This window comes from Bos indicus x Bos taurus, chromosome 14 (assembly GCF_003369695.1).
Source record: "Bos indicus x Bos taurus breed Angus x Brahman F1 hybrid chromosome 14, Bos_hybrid_MaternalHap_v2.0, whole genome shotgun sequence".
Taxonomy (NCBI): domain Eukaryota; kingdom Metazoa; phylum Chordata; class Mammalia; order Artiodactyla; family Bovidae; genus Bos; species Bos indicus x Bos taurus.
Window position 1 is genome coordinate 30,792,525 of NC_040089.1, and position 20,485 is coordinate 30,813,009.

Sequence of the window (20,485 nt, forward strand, 5' to 3'; positions counted from 1 at the left end):
GCAATAATAAGTGGGGAGTGCACTGTGATCAGGCGGCTGCGCTTGAAAAGCAGCTTCTGTGAGCCTCATCTCCAGGGAGATTTCCTGGTCCTCTCTGCTTCCTCCATTGTCCTCCTCTTCCTACACTGCTTATATGCTAACTACACCTGAGGGTTAGCACAGGTTCCACCCCCACACCCACCAGGACAACTGGGTTTTATATCGGGAATGTGTGGCAATTAGATTTTCCCAGAAGCAGGAGCAGCAGCAATGAAAGCCCCTCCACATTCCCCTTCGCCCTTCCCAGTGAGGCTTAGTGACTGTGGTTGGAGAAATTTGTCCAAACCACTTGATGGGAACAGGGATGTCCAGAGAAATGTCTCCCTGCTTGGTAGATTAACTTGGCAGCTGCTCTGGCTGACACTTGAGCTGGACCCTGGCAGCTGCCTCAAGGTCAGAGGACCCCAGCCCCGCTGCCACCACACACATACACATGCATTCAGAGAGCCAGCCGCTGTGAAGATGGGGTTTTTGACATTAAAATCTCTGCCATTTCTGCCTCTGTAAAGAACCACAGCTCACATATTTCACCAGAGCACGAAGCTGTAGTTGTCAGGGACCCTGAAAGCTTTTACCATATCATAGCTATTTGTAGTTGCAAGATTAGAATATCCACTTTCCACCGCGCATTCCTCAAGTCTGAAAATAGAAGAGCAAGTTGGGTAGAAACTGTGCTATGGCCTGGGGCTCAGGAAAGATCTGTGAAATCAAGAGGAAGAACTTCAGTTCAGTCGCAACTCTGGGCACTTAATTTCTTTGAGCCTCAGTTTTCTCATGAAGAAAATGAAACAACTACTTGATGAAAGGATTCATCTATTTGCACAACATTAGAGAGCGAAAAATCTGGTACTAAGAATCTTGTAAATTGTTTCAGGATGTTTTCATTGGGAGGGTTATGAATTTAGGCCTGACAAATCATTCTGGCAACTGTAATAATAGATTCACATAGCCCACTGCATTTCCCCAAATGTATTTCTTGCCTTGAAGCTATTACACAAATCCCTAATTCCCAGACTATCTCCACATCTCCTGGACACCAATTTGGCTGAATGTTTACACAGCTGTGATTACCCTTTCAGATTCCATAAACCCCATAAAATCCAGGTCTGAAGTCTACCTACTGGTGCTTAGACCTCATTGCCCAGTAGAACAAAGGACTTAGAATGTACACAGTAAATGTAGTCATAGAAGATTAGATGAATGAAGAGATGAAAAATAGTGTGATTTTTAAAAATTTACCTATTTTGATTGTAAGGTTCAGTAGGTTTTGACAGGTATGTAGCATTATGTGGCTACAGGCCACAGTGAAGCTATAGAGTATCTCTATCCTCATGTACCTTTGCGGGTAATCTCCTTCTGGCATCCCAGCTGCTATTTTGCTGGTCGTTATAGTTTCACCAGTTCTAGAAGATCATATAGGTGAAAACATCCAATATATAGGCTTTTGTGACTGGTTTTCTCACTTGGCATATCATTCTTGAGTCATCCATTTGGTTACATGTATCAGTAGCTCATTTCTTTATATTCCCGAGTAGTATTCCATTGTATGGAGGTTTTCCAGATTTCTTTTTTAATTGGAGGATAATTGCTTTACAGTGTTGCCTTGTTTCTGCCATACGACATGAATCAGCCGTAATTACGATTTTCCAGATTTCTTTCTGTTTGATTTTTGGTTTGATTTCATTGTGGAGAGAGAATATTGTCTATATGCTTCCAGATCTTTAAAATGTACTAAGCTAACTTGGTGAATGTTCCATGTGCAGTTGAAAACCGGGTATTTTCTGTTGTTGCTGGTGGAATGTTCTATGAATGTCCATCAGGTCAGTGAGTGTTGTTCAGGTTCATTATATCCTCATTGATTTCCTGTGTACTTGTTTTATCAATTGCTGCTGCTGCTGAGTTGCTTCAGTCGTGTCCGACTCTGTGCAGCCCCATAGACAGAAGCCCACCAGGCTCCCCCGTCCCTGGGATTCTCCAGGCAAGAACACTGGAGTGGGTTGCCATTTCCTTCTCCAATGCATGAAAGGAAAAAGTGAAAGTGAAGTCACTCAGTCGTGTCCGACTCGTAGCAACCCCATGGACTGCAGCCTACCAGGCTCCTCCGTCCATGGGATTTTCCAGGCAAGAGTACTGGAGTGGAGTGCCATTGCCTTCTCTGTTATCAACTGCTAAAAGAGGAATTTTGAGAGATCTGACTATAATTGTGGATTTGTCTATTTATCTTTGCAGTTCTATCAGTTTTGCCTTATGTGTTTTGAAACTCTGTTTAGGTACCTAAATTAGCATTGTTATATTTTCTCGAAGAGTTTATCCCAAGGAAAGTGTTAAAAAAATAACTCTCTGTGTCTGCCTGCTTGAATGGGTTCACATATACTGTTCTTTAAGGTAGGGTAGAAAAGTTAGAGGGCAGATGGGGGTAGCCTGGAGGAGGACAAAGCTTCACCTGTTCCAAACAGCTGGCCACGGGAAGACTCACCGCCTAAATCCAGCACACCTGTCTCCCCTTCCTCCCACAGCCACCAACAAGGCCTAGCAGAGCAAGGTCTTGACAGCCGAGGCGCCTGCTGCTTTTAAGTGACTAGGCTCAACTTTACAATCTGATGATTAAGGTCTTTGGGGCCCTATTTTTAGTGTAGATGTAAATTGCTTTATGAGCTAAGATGTCTGTACATTTTAATGACATGCTTCTGTCCCAGTTCACTCCTTGTGCTGTCTACACCAGTTTCCACAGGACTGCAGAGGCCCCCCCAGCTTGGGCCAGGGCCTTCCAACCCTGGGCTTATCCTCTTGGCTGACAAGGTTCCCCACCCAAAGACTGACAAGAAGGTGCAGATGGTCCTTCCTCCTGTCCTGAGGATTGCCAGATGCTTCCAATAGAATATATCATGATTTCAGAGACAGAGCATCGGGGACAATGTGGGTGACCCACACCTTTGGATTCTCTACCCTAAAACAGCAGAAGCAGTGTGTGGAGGGCAAGTCCAGTGCAGGAAGTGTCTCCAAGGAAAACCAGCCCGTGGCCATCTTAGTTCCCAGCCCACGTTCCATAAATGTTGTCCTTTGAGATTATAAAGGTGCTCCTCCAGGGAAAAATAAAAAACATTTCTTAGAAGAAGGAAGGAAAGAAGAAAGAAAGAAAGTAAAGAAGGAAGAAAGGAAGGGGGGAAAGAAAGATACATGGTACTAGCCAAGATTCTCTTCTCTTCTTGAAGCCCAGGGTTTATTTCCTAGACTCTCAAAAACCAATACATGTGTCCCCAGACCTGAGATCTTATCAAATTTCCCTACCTAAGATTTAATCTCCTTGAAAATATCCATATTTTCTTAAACTGGGATGAACAGTAGCCAGTGTTCCAAAGAAAAGCAGGTATGTGGAGCCCTGGGTCCCCACAACATATCACATGCAAAAAGATAAAATAATTTTCATGCAAATAACCTTTGAGACCAAATCATTCAGTCCAATTTTAAGGGTAAATATCAAGTCCACCTGCCACTAGGGACTCGGTGGTGAGCGATGCCTGAGGCAAAAGCTTCTATCCTTCGTGAGATTAATTTCACAAGGTATCAGAGAATGTTTAAAAAAAATAAACCAGTAGACCAAGAATATGATTTCCCATGAGTTTCACTACAGGTCCTATGTTCTTTGAAATGATCTATTTAATTTTCCAAAACAAACTGAAATGAATGAAAATTTAACTATGTTCTCTAAATTTAATTGAGGGATTCAGGGTGTCAAATTATTTTCAAACAGAAATCTCTACTGAGAGCACTGCTTGTGTTATACAAATTAGGAGATTCAAGCTTATGAATCAAATTACTTTTAAGCCAGGCACCCTGACTATGCTGGAATTTCACTTGGTACAAATAGAGGAAAAAATGATCAGCACTCAGGCCTACATTTACTGCATAATATTATCCAGGACTTAATAGTCCTGGAAATTATAAGAAGTTCTGATAATGAAATGCAAGCATTTTTACATAGAAAAAATTTTGGAGAGAGGAAGGATTTTATTTAAAGAAGTAAGTTTTTAATGAGACTATTTATTATTGCTTTTTCATTTGTATCCTGCAACTGCAGTTTTCTCTTTTTTTTTCCCCCTGCTGGGAAAGTGATATCCTAGTAAGTGTCAGTTTGGGGGCTTTTCTAGAAGGGGCTTCCCTGGTGACTTAGACAGTAAAGAATCTGTCTCCAATGCGGGAGACCTGGGATCAGTCCTTGAGTCGGGAAGATCTCCTGGAGAAGGGAATGGCTACTGACTCCAGTATTCTTGCCTGGAGGATCTCATGAACACAGTAGTCTGGTGGGCTACAGTCCATGGGGTCGCAAAGAGTGAGACATGACTGAGCCACTAACACTAGAAGAGAAAAGAAAAAATCTGTAATAAAACTGTAGGCTATATTTCTCAAGATCAAATAGCTTCCTTCCTAAAAGTCACTTTAATAGGAAGCTGAAATGGATGTATCTGTTTTAAAGAGGGAAATGTAATGTAAATTATGTGTGAGCAGTGTAATGAATGAAGAAGGCAATAGCACCCCACTCCAGTACTCTTGCCTGGAAAATCCCGTGGATGGAGGAGCCTGGTGGGCTGCAGTCCATGGGGTCGCTACGAGTCGGACACGACTGAGCGACTTCAATTTCACTCTTCACTTTCATGCATTGGAGAAGGAAATGGCAACCCACTCCAGTGTTCTTGCCTGGAGAATCCCAGGGACAGGGGAGCCTGGTGGGCTGCCGTCTATAGGGTTGCACAGAGTCGGACACGACTGAAGCGACTTAGCAGCAGCAGCAGCAGTGTAATGAATTCACTTCCCCTGGCAACATGTGCCTGCAGTCCTACAATTCCATGAAAACAGTAACATAGGCACCGGGGAGAGCTTTCTGCGGGAGTTGTCATGACAAAGCTACTTGAGTTTTACTTCTGCAGTTTTTTTAATGTTTGTCATTCTGATTTAACCTAAGGCCCTTACTAGTGCTGTACACCCTGTGGATTTTTCTCCCTTTATTTATGCATCTCAGTGATTTCCATGAAATGCCTTTTCCCCACTAGAACTCACAAAGCAAAGAACAAATCCACCACTGTTCATCTGAAAAACCAGTGCTGTGTGGCAAAGGCTGTAACTAAGGTGCACCTTGCTCCATCCTGTGCAAGGTCTTTCACAGAGATTCTCTCATTTAAACCTCACGACAACCCCGCACAGAAGGAATTTTTTAACTTCCTCATTTTTAAAATTTGATATTGTTATTGTTATTTTTTCATAAAATTAGTTTTATTGAAGTGATTTACAGTGGTGTTAATGTCTGCTGTACAGCAAAGTGATTTAGTTATTATAAAACTTCCTCATTTTTAAGTAGAGGATCACAGAGGATGAGTGACTTATTCCAAATTATGGAGCAGCTGGGAGCCTGGTGCCCAGTGACCCCTTGTCCACCACCACGGAGTGTGTGCCTGCGATAGAATGGAGGTCACACCCACATCTAGGGAAAGTGGGTGAATCCCCACTTTATCAGGGTTGATATGATTGAAGATATAACAGTGTGACCGAGGGTTCTCTGCATTGACTCACCCCTGGTGACACACTGGCACAGAGAGGTCAGTTCTAGGCTTCCACCCCCTGCGAGAAAACACCAGTCCTTCATTTGCTGACCCCACCCCCCACCCTGTCTCTGACTTGTGGGGGTGGAGTCAGCCTGTCTCACATGCTCAGCAGCTCTGGCTGCCTCTTTTCCCTTTGGGGTTCTGATCTCAGCACTTTAGAGTTACTCTGAGCCAGTTCCTCAACCATCCTGTTTTCTCCTCCATGAACTGGGCATAACAATACCATCGACCTCCCATGGCTCTGCTCTTGAGGAAAACCTATTGTTTCCCTCACACAAGGCAAAGAAGTCCTATCAGTGAGGAATTGATAATCTAATTAGCATCCTTTGTAATAAAGCTCTCCTTTCAGAAAGGCTGAGAACATGCACCCACACTCTGCTGGACACATAATGGCAGGTCCATGCCTGAGAAGAAGGCTGCTGATAATGTCTGCAAAACTGTGACATCGACATTTTCACTTCTCCTTCCTGCTCCCCAGCCCAACTCCTTCTATTCCTAGAGGCCCTACAAAGTCAGTACACCAGATGTCTTCTTCCAGGTTAAGAAAAAGGAGTGAATTTAATTTCTTCTTGTTTCGTAGGCCTGGTTTCTGATCTTCCCTAACTGAGCAAGAGGGAGGCAGCTACAGGCGGTGAAGCCCCCAGATCAGCTCCATCCCTCCCTTCCATCCCTCAGTGCTCACAGCTGTAAATTCTCCTACGGGGGAAAATGCCCTTTAGTGAATGTTTTCTTTCCACGGCTCCTTGTGTTGGAGGGGAGGGTGTCTTCTTCACCCTTCCTCAAGCATCCACTGAGAATGTGCTGTATTTTCACAACTCTGTGCTGCAGTCCTGACATACCTCAGTTGCTCTGCCACTGAGCAGTACAGACTGTATCCCTGTGATGGAAATGCCCAGGATAGACCTGCCCAACTGAGTTTCTGGGGCTCAGGCTCTTGGCTGTGAGTCAGAGACCAGGCCCCAAGCACTGCCCAGGCCTTGATGACTGGCCCAGGCTCTTGGCTGTCCTGGAATCCATGATGCTTAAGCTATCTGAGGCCCGAGGTTCAGGAATGCTGAGTAGGGAGCAGCCAGTGCTTGGGTTTAGTCTTTCTGAATAAACATTCTGACCCTGCCCTCAGCATTCCCCCTTACACCTGTTTCCAGCATCTGGCACTGACTCTCTGACTCAGCCCAGCAGGTGCAGGACAGACCCTAGTGGTCACCCACCCAGCAGCCTCCAGTCAAGCCTTACCCTTCCCACCCTCATTGTTTTAAGGCAAGTGGCTTTCACTGTAGAAGGCCAAAGCTTCCTTTGGATTGGCCCAGAAAGACTGGCTTTTAACATGCAGTGGTAACCAGACCCTTTCGTCAGGTAGAATCTGTGATTGCCATTCAAAGCGGCTGAGTGGAGGGGGTGGTCCAAGGGTGGGGTCTGGACACAGTTTCCTCACTGCCAGCCCCCCTCCCCTTCCTAGCCAGGCATGTGACTGACATACATACAGCAGCCAGCCCGCAGGGTTAGGCAGGACAATTTCTAGGTAAAGTGGTAAATGGCAGGACTGGGCCTGAAGCTGTCAGCATCCATTAATCTCTTGGTTGCAATTCAGTTCATCTGATCAGTTAGTATCACTTGGATATGCCTGAGGGAATGGAACCCGGGACAGGTACAAGGTAACGGATCAGAATCGTGGGTGCTACAGAAGCTGGCCATTTGGAGAAGGGCCGAGGCTGGTACCTTACAGAGGCCCTGGGAAGCTGAGAGGCAGCCTGAGGGCACTGGTCGCTCGTTACGTGACCTGGCACAGCTCACTCTTTTGTTTTAGGCCAGCAAAAAGTAATTCCTCTTATTAACATGGCTACCCTGACTTATGCCAGCGTAAATATCAGGAAAGCATCTGTCTGGTTTTGTTCAATCAAGTGGGCCAAGCTGCCTGTAGGTAAAGGCACTCATGCTCAGTCACTAAGTCGTGTCTGTCTTTTCTGTGACCCCATGGACTGTAGCTCACCAGGCTCCTCTGTCCATGGGATTTCTCAGGCAAGAATACTGGATGGATTGCCATTGGCTTCTCCTGGGGATCTTCCCAACCCAGGCATCGAATCTGCATCTCCTGCATTGGCAGACAGATTCTTTACCACTGAACCACCTGGGAAGCCCAGTATCACTAAGTAAACTCCCACTATTAGGCAACCAATCTCCAGAACTTTTTCACTTGCAACTGAAACTCTACACTCATTAAACAACCTCTTTCCATTGGTGCAGCCCTTGGCAAGCACCATTCTACTTTCTGTTTGTATGAATTTGTTGACTCTAGATAGTGGGATGGTACTGTATCTTTTAGTGACTTGCTTATTTCACTTAGCATAACATCCTCAAGGTTCACCCCTGTTGCAGCAGGTGTCAGAATTTCCTTTAAGATTGAGTAGTGTTGGAGAAGACTCTTGAGAGTCCCTTGGACTGCAAGGAGATCAAAACAGTCAATCCTAAAGGAAATCAACCCTGAATATTCATTGGAAGGCCTGATGCTGAAGCGCCAATACTTTGGTCACCTGATGCAAAGAACCAACTCATTGGAAAAGACCCTGATTCTGGGAAGGATTGAGGGCAGGAGGAGAAGGAGGTGACAGAGGATGAGATGGTTGGATAGCATCACCGACTCAATGGACATGAGTTTGAGCAAGCTCCGGAAGATGATGAAGGACAGGGAAGCCTGGCATGCTGCAGTCTGTGGGGTTGCAAAGAGTCAGACATGACTGAGAGACTGAACAAGAACAACACTATCCCATTCTGTGTATATGCCACATTTTGTTTATTTACCCATTGATGGACACTCAAGTTGCTTCCTCTTAGATGTTCTGATAGTGCCACTGTAAACATAAGTGTACAAATATCTGTGTGAGTTCTTGCCTTCAGATCTTTGGGGTATATACCCAAACATGGAATTGCTGGATTGTATAGCAATTCCATGTTCAAATTTTGAGGAACTGCGATGCTCTGTTATACCATTTTACATTCCCACCAACAGTGACAAGAGATTCTTTTTCTCCATGTTCTTGCACCTGATTCTTGATGTCTGCAACTAATTAAAGTCTTTGTCAAAGTACCATGCACAGTTCAGGCCAAGCCAACACTGGCCAGAGCCTGGAACTGTTCTGCACTCGGGAACAGATTGGCCACAAGCCTCTGGCAGAATGCATGCTCCTCAATCTCCATCAGCAAGAAATGGCGCTAGATGATAACATGAGAAGGATGCTGCCCACACATCACTCAGCCCTGAGTAAAAGCGCCTCTCATGACCCTCCCCTTCTGTGCAGGGAAAAGACACTCTAGTACCATAATCTGACATTGCATTCATTCCCTTTTAAAGGACATTTGGTAGCAGCAGCAACGAAATCAAAGGCAAATAAAAGGTTTTATGTTTCTGACTGAGTCTGCTTCATGAATACCCAGAATTTCTGGTCAAGTTCATCTGACAAAAATAGTCTTTCCTTTGAGCAAAGGTGTGTCACCCCCTTCTGCTGGTCTTCTATGGATCTTGACTGAACTGGTCTCACAGTTGAGATGGCAAAGTCTGCCTCCCTATTCTATCTCCTGGTTTTATTTTATTACTAAAACTCACACTTCTTAACTTATCTGAAGCCCTGTGCTGACAGAGCAGTGTTAAATGATGGTTGTAGGTTTGTTCATTTGTTACCTGAGGAAAATGTGTGAAATTTAGAAATAATACGGGATGAACAATCCTTTCTTCCCTTGGTCATGCCCCTTGGACCAAACTCCAACTCGGACAAACTCAAAAGCAGGTAGAGAAGATCAGTGCTTATCATTCTCTGTCCTTTGTTCAGATTCATGGGACATCAGTATTCCTAAGAAATAGCACTTCCTGTGATGAAGGAGAGCCAGCATTTGGAAAACTATTGAAAAGAATGCATATATAAAGTTCTCTTGGGGAAGGCTGTAGGGAAAATGTCTGCTTATGATTGAATGCGTGCATGTGTGCTCAGTCATGTCCAACTCTCTGTGACTCCATGGACTGTAGCCTGCCAGGCCCTTCTGTCCATGGGATTTTCCAGGCAAGAATATTGGAGTGGGTTGCGGTGCCCTCCTCCAGGAGATCTTCCCAACACAGGGATCAAACCTGTGTCTCTTCCATCTCCTGCATTGGCACACAGGTTCTTTTACCACTGGCGTCACCCGGGAAGAACCTCTGATTGAATAGACTGTGCTTATAGAAAGATTTCTAAAATTTTAACTCATTCTTCCTTTATGAGAGAGGCATATTTAAAGTCGGGCCACATGGAGATACACTGGACTGGGTGATGGATAGTCATGATTACAACATGCTAAAAGAATTGAAACATACATGATGTCCAGTTCTGAAAAGATGAACATCCCCAATACAACTGTCTTTCTTTACTGAGGGTCCTGGCTGTTGTATATCATTCCTCACAAATAGTCCCCAGGTGATTCTGCCTGGCAGAGGAGCCTCTTCACTAATATGAAAAAGAAGAAAGGAAGGAAGGAAGGAAATGGACATTTATGAAGCACTTAATATAAGTAAGTCACATACAAGTGCTGCTGCTAAGTCACTTCAGTCGTGTCCGACTCTGTGTGACCCTGTAGACGGCAGCCCACCAGGCTCGCCCGTCCCTGGGATTCTCCAGGCAAGAACACTGGAGTGCGTTGCCATTTCCTTCTCCAATGCATGAAAGTGAAAAGTGAAAGTGAAGTCGCTCTTATCGAGTCCAACTCTTAGCGACCCCATGGACTGCAGCCTACCAGGCTCCTCCGTCCATGGGATTTTCCAGGCAAGAGTACTGGAGTGGGGTGCCATTGCCTTCTCCGGCAAGTGCTTTAGGTACATTATTTATTCAGTCCTTATGACAGCCTTGTGGGATAGGGTGCATGAGTGCTAAGTCACTTCAGTCATGTCCAACTCTTTGTGATGTATGGACCGTGGCCTGCCAGGCTCCTCTGTCCATAGAGATTCTCCAAGCAAGAATACTGGAGTGGGTTGCCATGCCCTCCTCTAGGGGATTTCCTGACCCAGGGATTGAACCCATGTCTCTTATGTCTCCTGCATTTGCAGGCAGGTTATAGGGTGTCATCTCTGTTTTACAGAAGAGAAGAAAAAAGGCTCAGAGAGGTTAAGTGTCTTGCCTGAGTCATACTGCTAATGAATTGTTATTCTGGGATTCGAAACCAGACTCAGCCTCTTTGCATAAAACTTCCTTGCTGAGATGGTTAGGGATCCTCAAGTTCACATAAATAAGACCAAGGAGACAGTGTAGTCACCTACAGATACTCAGAATAATCTCTGCTCTTGGCCCCCACTCTGGCACCAGCCTTTCTTCTCTGAAAGATAGCATTTGTCCATATTGTTAGAAGGAAAAATCTAATAACTGACTGAAATGTGAGGGTGTTAAAGCAGAAAACCCAAACTATTTGATACTAAGTTTTGAAGGCTGTAGGCTATTAACTGCCAAAACATTTTAAATGGAAGATAGGTTTTCCATTGGGCTTCCCGGGTAGCTCAAATGGTAAAGAATCTGCCTGCAATGCAGGAGACCTGAGTTCAGATCAGGTGTGAACCTGCCTGGTTCAATCCATGGGTCAGGAAGATCCCCTGGAGAAGGACATGGCAACCCACTCCAGTATTCTTGCCTGGGAAATTCCATGGACAGAGGAGCCTGGTGGACTAAAGTCCATGGGATTGCAGAGTTGGACACGACTAACACACAGATTTTAATCTTGAATATAAAAAAGCACAGAAATACAAATTCCAAAAGCCATTGAAATAGCTTGCACACCTCCAGCAGTGTCACAAAGATTCTATCCCACACAGACTATACCTTACGGAACTAGTTTCACCCTTTAGATATTTCAGGAAAACTGTCACAGAAGTTTCCTCTAGATTAGAAGTTGTCTTCAAAAAAAGAGGCTACACAGTGAAGCCTGATGGTCTGTTCATCTATGTAGAATTCACTGTTTGCGCATACAAAATGGCTAGGAAAAGTGCTTTCTTTACATATCAATGATGTGCTCAGATCACTTGGGTTTTTTGTTAGGATTCATGAGAGTAAGGTGACTCTGATGGGGACGAGAAGAGTTTGGTGTGCATAAACAGGCTCTGTCAGTTCAGTGGCTCAGTTGTGTCTGACTCTTTTCGACCCCATGGACTGCAGCACACCGGGCCTCCCTGTCCATCACCAACTCCTGGAGTTTACTCAAACTCATGTCCATCGCATCAGCGATGCCATCCAACCATCTCATCCTCTGTTGTCCCCTCCTCCTCCTGCCCTCAATCTTTCCCAGCATCAGGGTCTTCTCCAATGAGTCAGTTCTTCACATCAGGTGGCCAAAGTATTGGAGTTTCAGCTTCTGTATCAGTCCTTCCAGTGAATATTCAGGACTGATTTCCTTTAGGATTGACTGGTTGGATCTCCTTGCAGTCCACAGTTCAAAAGCAGCAATTCTTCGGTGCTCAGCGTTCTTTATAGTCCAACTCTGACATCCATATATGACTACTGGAAAAACCATAGCTTTGACTAGATGGACCTCTGTCAAGATGATGTTTATTCCACCTTAACTTCAAGGACATTCAGGTAGCTAGCCTGTTACCAACAGAATCTAATAACAGCCTTTTTAAAAAGAAGCCCAGTCACACTTGATGTCTCAGCTATTCCTTTACAGAAAACTACCTGCTTCAGTTTTATTCTAATAAAAATAATATGATTCCATGGCTAATATGATTTCATGGCCCCTCTTAACTTTTTATCAGGGAGTAACATGGCAGGGGGAAGGGTAATCCTAAGGCCATAAGGACTTGGGATAATTTTACTGAACTTGAAACATTACCCCCAAATACATACTTAGGGCGAAATCGGGTAAAGTGTAGGACAAGTGCTCATTTTTCACTTGAAACTGTTTTGAGTGGCAACAAAACTACACACTCACTGAAGTCCTGCTTTGCCTGTGCCGGTTGTTATCCAATCATATAGCAGCTTCAAAAAATCACCCTGGGCGTCTGGGTTGAATGCATGTGCCTACTTCATTGCTTTGGTATCAGCAGCCTTCTAATCTCACAGGATAACTTTACCAGTGACGTCATCAGAATATGTTAGTCTATGTTCGGTGTTTCTCCTAGGAAGAACTGTGTGTGTCATACCTTCCACGTAAGGAGTTTGTGTTTTTACAACACATTGCATTTCAGCAAGACTTCTTTATGAGTGTCCCTGATTCTACTAAACTTTTATTTTTTAAACTCAAAGCATCATAAATACATTTCACTTTTGAGATTAGATTCAAAATCATAACCTATGATTTGTCTGGTATCTATAAAAGATACCTCACTAGAAATGTTTATGTTACTAGATTTTATTGCCTAGAGAAATGAATCCTTTCTCAAAACCTACAGTTTTGCAAAATTTGCTTATATATTTTTCACATGCTTTTAGAAATTCTTAATTTAGCAGTGGAGAGATTATGTCATGTGATGTAGCAAAGTCATTTAGGATTTTATCTTAGACTTTTCTAAATCCAAACTCCTGTTAGTTTTAATGTGATTTTCATCTCAGTAAATGATATACAGGTCGACTTAAAAAAAAGTAGAATAGCCTATACTCTTTCCCTAGAACTTTCCTCCACTGCATGCATACTTTTATCCCTGCGTGTGAAATCCTTTCATGGCTCTTGGCCACAGCCAAGATAACCTGAGCTTGCTCTCCATCCCTAATAATAATTATGTCCTATATAATTATTATTACCTTTTCTCCTCGGTAGAAGAGGGACTGGACCAACTTGGAAAGGACTGGCCTCTTTTGCCTCTGACGAAGGTTCTCTTCTGTTGCAGGCTGGATTTGAGAACCCTCCCCTCCAGAGACAGGCTGCTGCCTCAGGGAGCGGGAATGGAGCTGATTCTGAGCCAGCTCGCCATGTCTTCTCCTTTTCCTGGTTGAACTCCCTCAGCGAATGACACTCATTCCAACTGCTGCGCCTCTGCCTGCCTGGCTGAGATATTCACAGGCAGCAGGGACCCAGATGAAACTAGAATCATATAAAGGGACCTCTGAATGGCATTTCTACCAAAAATACCCTTTAATTCCAGATGACTTAGCTAACACATTGAGGGAGAACAATGCTCTGAGAAGAAAGTTGCAGAAAAGCACTGGGGAAAAAAGGAACTTGATCTTACGCAAATTTTTTATTGTGTGGGAAATGTTATGAAGGGTGTGTAGGTGTGGTATGTGTGTGTGTACATCAGTAACAAGTGGCAAGTGTTGAAAAAAGTGGGCACTACACTCGTCTCTAATAGGCACTGGCTGTTGTTCTGATGTCATAGTAGCTCTTACTCTCTTTCCTCTTTAACAGTGCAGGTGGTCAGTGAAATTCAGTGTTAATTCAGAAGTGACCGATTTATCAATATATGGACAAAAGGTAAATCATTGACCAAAGATATGAGATGCTTCACAAAGCTTTTCTCTTTTCCACAACAGATGTCGCTGGATGGATATCCAGAAATGTTCTTTGTCTCTGGTGACACTTTCCTAGTCCAGAAGGCAAAGGCCAAGGACATTTCTTGTGACATTTTTCTAATCTTAGTTTCAAATATGCAGATATCACATACTTTACCTGAAAAAGACTTTTCAACAGGAACTGTCTACTGTCTCATGTATCCACTGAGGCACCAATCTGAACTATAGAGCAACTGCATGTATTTAAATATATATATACACACACACACAATACACATTACACATGTACATATATATGTATTTAAATCATGTGTTGTCCCCCCATAACACCTCATTCAAAACATAAGTTTTGTAAAGTTAAGTTTTAACTTCACTCTGTATGAACTCTTAAATAAATGCTGTTTTTAACAACTTAGTCTTACAGTGATTTATTGTGTTCATATCATTGTATTAATCCATTAGTCAAGTGAATCTAAAGGGTCTCAAGGGAATAAGCATCTTCATACATCCAAATTGATTTTGAAATATTAAACACTCAATTGAAATTTTAAAGTTATAATTAAACTACCAAAGGCAAGTGCATTATAAACTGTATTAGGGGTACTGTTTGATTTTAGAAGTGCATAGAGATAGTTTATATTCCTAAGAATTAAAGAGATTAGTGTTGGCATAGACATAAATGAGGTGTTTGTAAAGTTATGAAAGTCAAAATGTGCTTTATAAGAAAAATGTTCCCAAGGGGCACTTTGTAGCAACTACATTTAGTTGTTTTAAGTGGAGAGGTTATTGTTTCTATTAGAAGACAGCAATGGAAAATAGAAAAAAAATAATGGTACCAAAATAATAGTTTGGTAAAGTAAAGAAAAAACAACACAGCATTTTGGCCCTTTAACTGGAGGGAAGCCTTGCCACAACCATTAACCTCTTTTTCCTTTCTTCCTTTCCTGTCCTCCCCAATTATGTCACATCTTATGACAAATCAGGGGGTTTCCCTGTGGTAAAGAATCTGCCTGCAACTCAGGAGACCCGAGTTTGATCCCTGGGTTGGGAAGAACCCCTGGAGAAGGGAATGGCAACCCACTCCAGTATTCTTGCCTGGAGAAGTCTGTGGACAGAGGAGCCTAGCAGGCTACCATCCATGGGATTGCAAAGAGTCGGACACAACTGAGCGACTAACACTTTCATGAGTGACTGCTGCTACTGCTACTGCTAAGTCGCTTCAGTCGTGTCTGACTCTGTGCGACCCCATAGACAGAAGCCCACCAGGCTCCCCTGTCCCTGGGATTCTCCAGGCAAGAACACTGGAGTGGGTTGCCATTTCCTTCTCCAATGCATGAAAGTGAAAAGTGAAAGGGAAGTCGCTCAGTCGTGTCCGACTCTTAGCGACCCCATGGACTACAGCCTACCAGGCTCCTCCATCCATGGGATTTTCCAGGCAAGAGTACTGGAGTGGGGTGCCATTGCCTTCTCCGTCATGAGTGACTAATACTTTCTATAGTTAATCAGGGTTGAATGTTATTTCTGTTATGAATCAATATTTCATTTATAGAATTACCAAGCCTCAGAACTGCAAACTTACTAAATTCTTGAACTCAATCTCAGAGGGGTAATCTGAGGTGCAGAGATGAGTCCAAGGTAGTTGCAGGATTTGTGTGAGCCATTGACATATGTTTATGGTTTTAGCAGAAAATAAAAATGCCAGTTTTGTTTATTCTTGTGTTGATGTCAATTTGGAGGAAGTAAGGAGCTCCGTTTTCCCCTGTGAGCATTGGAGAGGAAAAATAAAGTCGTGATTACCTTTGCAGCTTTTATTAGAAATATAAATATTCAGCATTCCCTTACAGAGCCAAATTGATCAAGGATTGGAAATATGTTTTATTACTGAAACGTTTACAAGGAAAAGTTGGTTCAAAGAGCTTACATATTTTTGTCTCACCCACCTAGAGAATGATATTCTTTTTGGCTCAAAACACAGTAAAATCAGTATGGTGACTTATGTCTACTACTTCAAAACATTTTCCCCTGGGTCTATACTCTCTATAAAACACTGTTTAAGACACCTGGAAGTAGAAACTAGAAGTATAGGACGCAAATTACATATTGTCGCTGTTACTGCATGTGAATACACTGTGTGCATGCTAATTAAGGAGTCTGGGCGCTCTTGCTGTACATCCTCTACATCTCAATCTATATAAAAATAAACATGGTATCAGAGCAATGCTATGGTATAGAATATTGTATTTTTATTTTTCAATTTTTAGATTTTTAAATTCACTTTTGTGCTAAATACAGAATCTTTTTAGCCAAACGCACCGTTTCATTTCCCAGCAATGTCCAACAGTTTCCTGTTGTTATGAGCTTGCTGTGCTAACTGATCGGCCTTGGTCATTTCCAAGACTTCTCGGAGGAGGTGGAAGGTGAGATCCAGGGAGATGGGAGGTTCCTGGGATCGCCTCTTCCTGGCGGCCGGCGCCTCCTGGCGGCTGCCGAGGGCGTTCTCCGTGCCGCGTTCCGCGGGACCCGCTGGGCTGTCGAATGGGCGCCGGGGCTGCAGCAGCGCTCGGAAAAAGTTGGCGGCCACCTTGTCCGGAGAAAGGCGACTGCTGCTTCTGCTGGCGAGAGGCGAGGCGGCGGGAGAGAGCGGAGCAGCCCGGGTCTCATCGAGGTTACCCAGGCGGAGGAAGTATTCCTCCCCAACACGGAGTAGGGTGGGCAGAGCCTGGGGTTCCTGGGGCTGCGGCGGCGGCTGGAAGAAACTCAGGGGCTGGGGGTGCTGTGATGCCTGCCGGGCACCCGGGATGGGCCCCCGGCTGAGGAGGGCCCTGCATGGCGGGGAGGGCAGCAGAGCCACCAGCAGGACGCCCACGGACACGAGCAGCCGCAGTCGCATTTTAGCGGGCGCTAATTGCGGTACAGAGGTGGGCAGGGGGCGGAATGAGAGAGAAAAAAAGAGAGAGTTATCAGAGTTGAGCTCCACTGGGAGTCTTCCCGCAGGACGACACCCACAGACCCAGCTCCCGGCGCGGGTGGGGCGCTGTCCGTAGTGCTGAAGCGCCCGAATTAGGACTTCCAGAGATGGAGTGAGACCAAGGGGAGCAGCTTGGAAGGGCAGGGCGCAGCAACAAGGCTCAGTCCCGCTCCAGGCTGGAGCGACTCTCCTTACAAGACTCACTTAGGGAGGGTCCCCGAGTCCCCTGTCTAACGATTCCCCCAGATCAATTCCCCGGGCTCTAAAGAAGACCTGCAAATTCGTGGTCTCAAGGACTCTAAACATTCCCCCCTCCCCGCGACCCCACCACCACCCTTTCCGGATGTTTCAGCTTTTCCTCCAAACAGAACTGCTGCCTCTCCTTCCTCTTTTCCCATCCCTGCCCTCGGTTCTCTCGGTGGTGGTCGGGATGGATGGGGGCTCGTTTACACAGCGAGGATTAACGGCCAGTTCAGGTAACGCTGAGCAGCCGTCTAAGTTTGCTTTTAGTAGCATCTCAGCTACTATCTATTGGAATCTTGTGGCACGGGCGCGCACAAACGCGTGCTCGCGCGCGCGCGTTCACACACAAACACACACACACATATACACACACGCCTAGGAACAGCCGGCAGCGCTGCGCACACCCTGGCAGCTCAGGCAGTGCAAAGTTGGAGGCGCAGTTCTGTCTAGGCGCTCCCTACCTTCCGAGGTGCTTCTGCAGGTGAGCGGGGCGCAGCGCTTCTCTGCAGAGAAAGTCTCTGGGGCTTTTTTTTCAGCGGTTCTCTTCCCTTCTCCTTTCTCTTCCCACTCTGTTCTTTTCCTCTTCTCTTCCTCTTCTGTCTCTCCACGGACGTGGGCTCTGAGTTTCTCCACACCAGAGCCTGGAAGGGGATTTTATAGTGTCGACCCTCTTCAGAAACCACGCAGCATTTGCCTAATAAGCTGACGCTCTCTTGACAGCTGGATTGCGCGCTGCCTCTGCTCCTGCATAAATCATAGGGCCCTGCCCGGGAACGAGGGGCAGAATTTTTGCTATCTCAACACTGAATCTCACATCCAATTATATCAACAGATATTTATCGCCTCCTTGATGACGTCAACGAGCCCTAAAATGGAAGGGCTTCTTATGACTTGTCCATTGACAAAAATTCTTGAATGAGATTTCCCAAGTGTGAAAACATACTGGCCTCTTACTAGGAAAGGCCAAAGGGAAGGTCAGAAAAGAGAGTGAATGGGAGGGGAGAGAAGGGGAAGGGAAGTCTATCAACACACAGTCCTGTGATAGGGGGTAACTCTGGACATTTCCTTCCATTCTCCCACCTAACTCCTCTGACCTGCTGTGTCAGGCAACTCCTCAGCATCTGAAAATATCCCTCTGCTAGAGACAAAATGTCCCATTAACTTTCTGCCTGGAAAAGAATGAAGAACAAGGAGATGGGATTGCAGGGACATCCAGCTTTTAAAGCTCTAGATGCTTTATCCTCCCAAGAACAGATAAAGAAATTATGAGTCTGCAGAGGTAAGATCAAGAAGTCTCTTGAAACACTGCTCAAGTTTTTTAAATGATGCAAGAGCTACTCCCATGAGGAAGAGGCACAAACCAGAATCAGCGAGGGGTGCAGCAAAGATTTTAAGGTTTCCCAGAATCTCACTGTTCCTCCTTGTTCTCTTCTTCAGAATCTGAAATTAACTGTGGACTTTTCTGTTCCTAAATTAGAGAAAGGGCCAGTAAGAGGTAACTGAGGTAAACAATCTTTATCTAGTCTCCTTAATGCAAGCCCAATGACAGAAGCATCCATTCTAACTTCCCATTCTATACTGGGAAAGACTTAAACTGCTTGATTATAGGGCTGAATTTATCAGTTACATGTTTTCACTGATGAATGTTGAGCCTGTAAAAATGATAACCTCATTCATTTTACTTCCAAATACTATTAACATCCATGACAGTGCCCATATCAGGAGTACCCAGGTTGTTGTTTTAATTATTTCTTTTTCTAAATTCAAATATGCTGCATGGGAACCTGATAAATACATAAATGCTCTCTGGCACTAACACAGAATTGAATGCCTATAAAACCACACTAATATTTCAAAATAAACTGATATCATATAGGTGGGAGGTTGTTAACCTGTAATTGTGCAAATTTTGTTTGTTGTTTAGTTGCTAAGTTGTGTCTGACTCTTTGGTAACCTTGTGGACTGTAGCCTGCCAGGTTCCTCTGTCCATGGGATTTTCCGGGTAAGAATACTGGAGGGGGTTGCCATTTCCTTCTCCGGGTGATCGTCCCAACCCAGGGATTGAATCTGCATCCCTTATATCTCTTGCATTGGCAGGCAGGTTCTTTACCACTGAACCACCTGGGAAGCCCAATATATTCTGCAATTCAAAATGCAATTCCAAACTCTAGTGTCTATGATTCAATTCAGCTTCTAGATAACCATCAAAGTTGTTTATCAGAAATTTCCTGTTCCTCATTTCTGGTTACCTCTGCTTATTCCTTTGTAGCTAACCTGACAAATGATACAATGCATATTTCAACTCCCATTTTTGAGTCTATACTAATTCACAATTGCTCCAAGAAATAAAAGGAAGGTAAAAATAAAAATTCTGGCTGTTTCCAGAGAAGTCAGTGCATAGTTGGATCACTGTACTACCGAATGGACTTTTGACATAAGAGAACAGAGAAAGAAATATGTCTTCAGGGGAAGATGTGAGTTGTTACAGAAGATCATAATCATAAAAACTAGTTGAGCTTTTAGAAGAAAACTGTGTTTTATGTTGGTAAGAAAATAATCATTCTCTGTCCCCACTGACATATTTCAGCTTGGGTATCAATCTGGAGGTGAAAATAGGTTTGGAAGGGGAAGTTGAGGTAAACGAATACAGAAGTAGAACTAGGAAAGGGAAAGACAACAGGTTTAGCTGGGAAGACCTGGGAGGTTCCTCCAGAGAGAGTGAAAGTGTTGGCTGCTCAGTTACGTTTGGTTCTTTGTGACCCCATGGACTGAAGCCCGCCAGGGGATTTCCCAGGTAAGAATACCGGAGTAGATTACCATTTCCTTCTCCAGGGGATCTTCCCAACCCAGGGATTGAACCCATGTCTCCTGCACTGCAGGTGGATTCTTTACCATCAGAGCCACCAGGGAAGCCCCATTGAAGACCCAGCTTATTCCAGGCTTTGACTGGCCCCAAACCTTTTGAGATCTCTCTCCTCTTTGGCCATATGGAGGATGCTGTTTTAGTATAGCTCCCTCAACACTGTTGAATCCTTGCTGTGAGATTTTCCTTGAGCAGATAGTTGGTTGGGAACAGTGGCTCTCACTAGGGGTGAGGAATAGAAGGCCTAGATCTCAGTGGAGGAGTTGTACAGAGTAATCCCTACTCACCACAATTTAACCAAAAGTTAGATCTCACCAAATCACTG

General features: G+C 44.4%; 2 protein-coding genes across 4 annotated transcripts in view; one reads left to right on the plus strand and one right to left on the minus strand.

The window, feature by feature from the left end:
- The window catches only part of TRIM55 (tripartite motif containing 55), a 59,955-nt gene extending 45,454 nt beyond the window's left edge, over nt 1–14,501 (plus strand). For 2 of the 3 annotated variants that reach the window (XM_027561085.1, XM_027561088.1), the window contains one exon: nt 13,465–14,501. In XM_027561085.1, coding sequence (XP_027416886.1) covers nt 13,465–13,587 — 123 coding nt within the window. In that variant the 3' untranslated portion in view covers nt 13,588–14,501. The remainder of the gene's footprint in view (nt 1–13,464) is intronic. The other variant, XM_027561086.1, reaches the window with a different exon arrangement.
- A 1,809-nt stretch (nt 14,502–16,310) lies between these two features.
- On the minus strand, nt 16,311–18,069 carry CRH (corticotropin releasing hormone). Its single transcript, XM_027561091.1, has 2 exons — nt 17,759–18,069; nt 16,311–16,987 (listed from the first exon to the last, which is right to left on the minus strand). The coding sequence occupies exon 2, from the start codon at nt 16,974–16,976 to the stop codon at nt 16,404–16,406; it is 573 nt and encodes a 190-aa protein (XP_027416892.1). The 5' UTR covers nt 16,977–16,987; nt 17,759–18,069; the 3' UTR covers nt 16,311–16,403.
- Nucleotides 18,070–20,485: the final 2,416 nt, after the last annotated feature.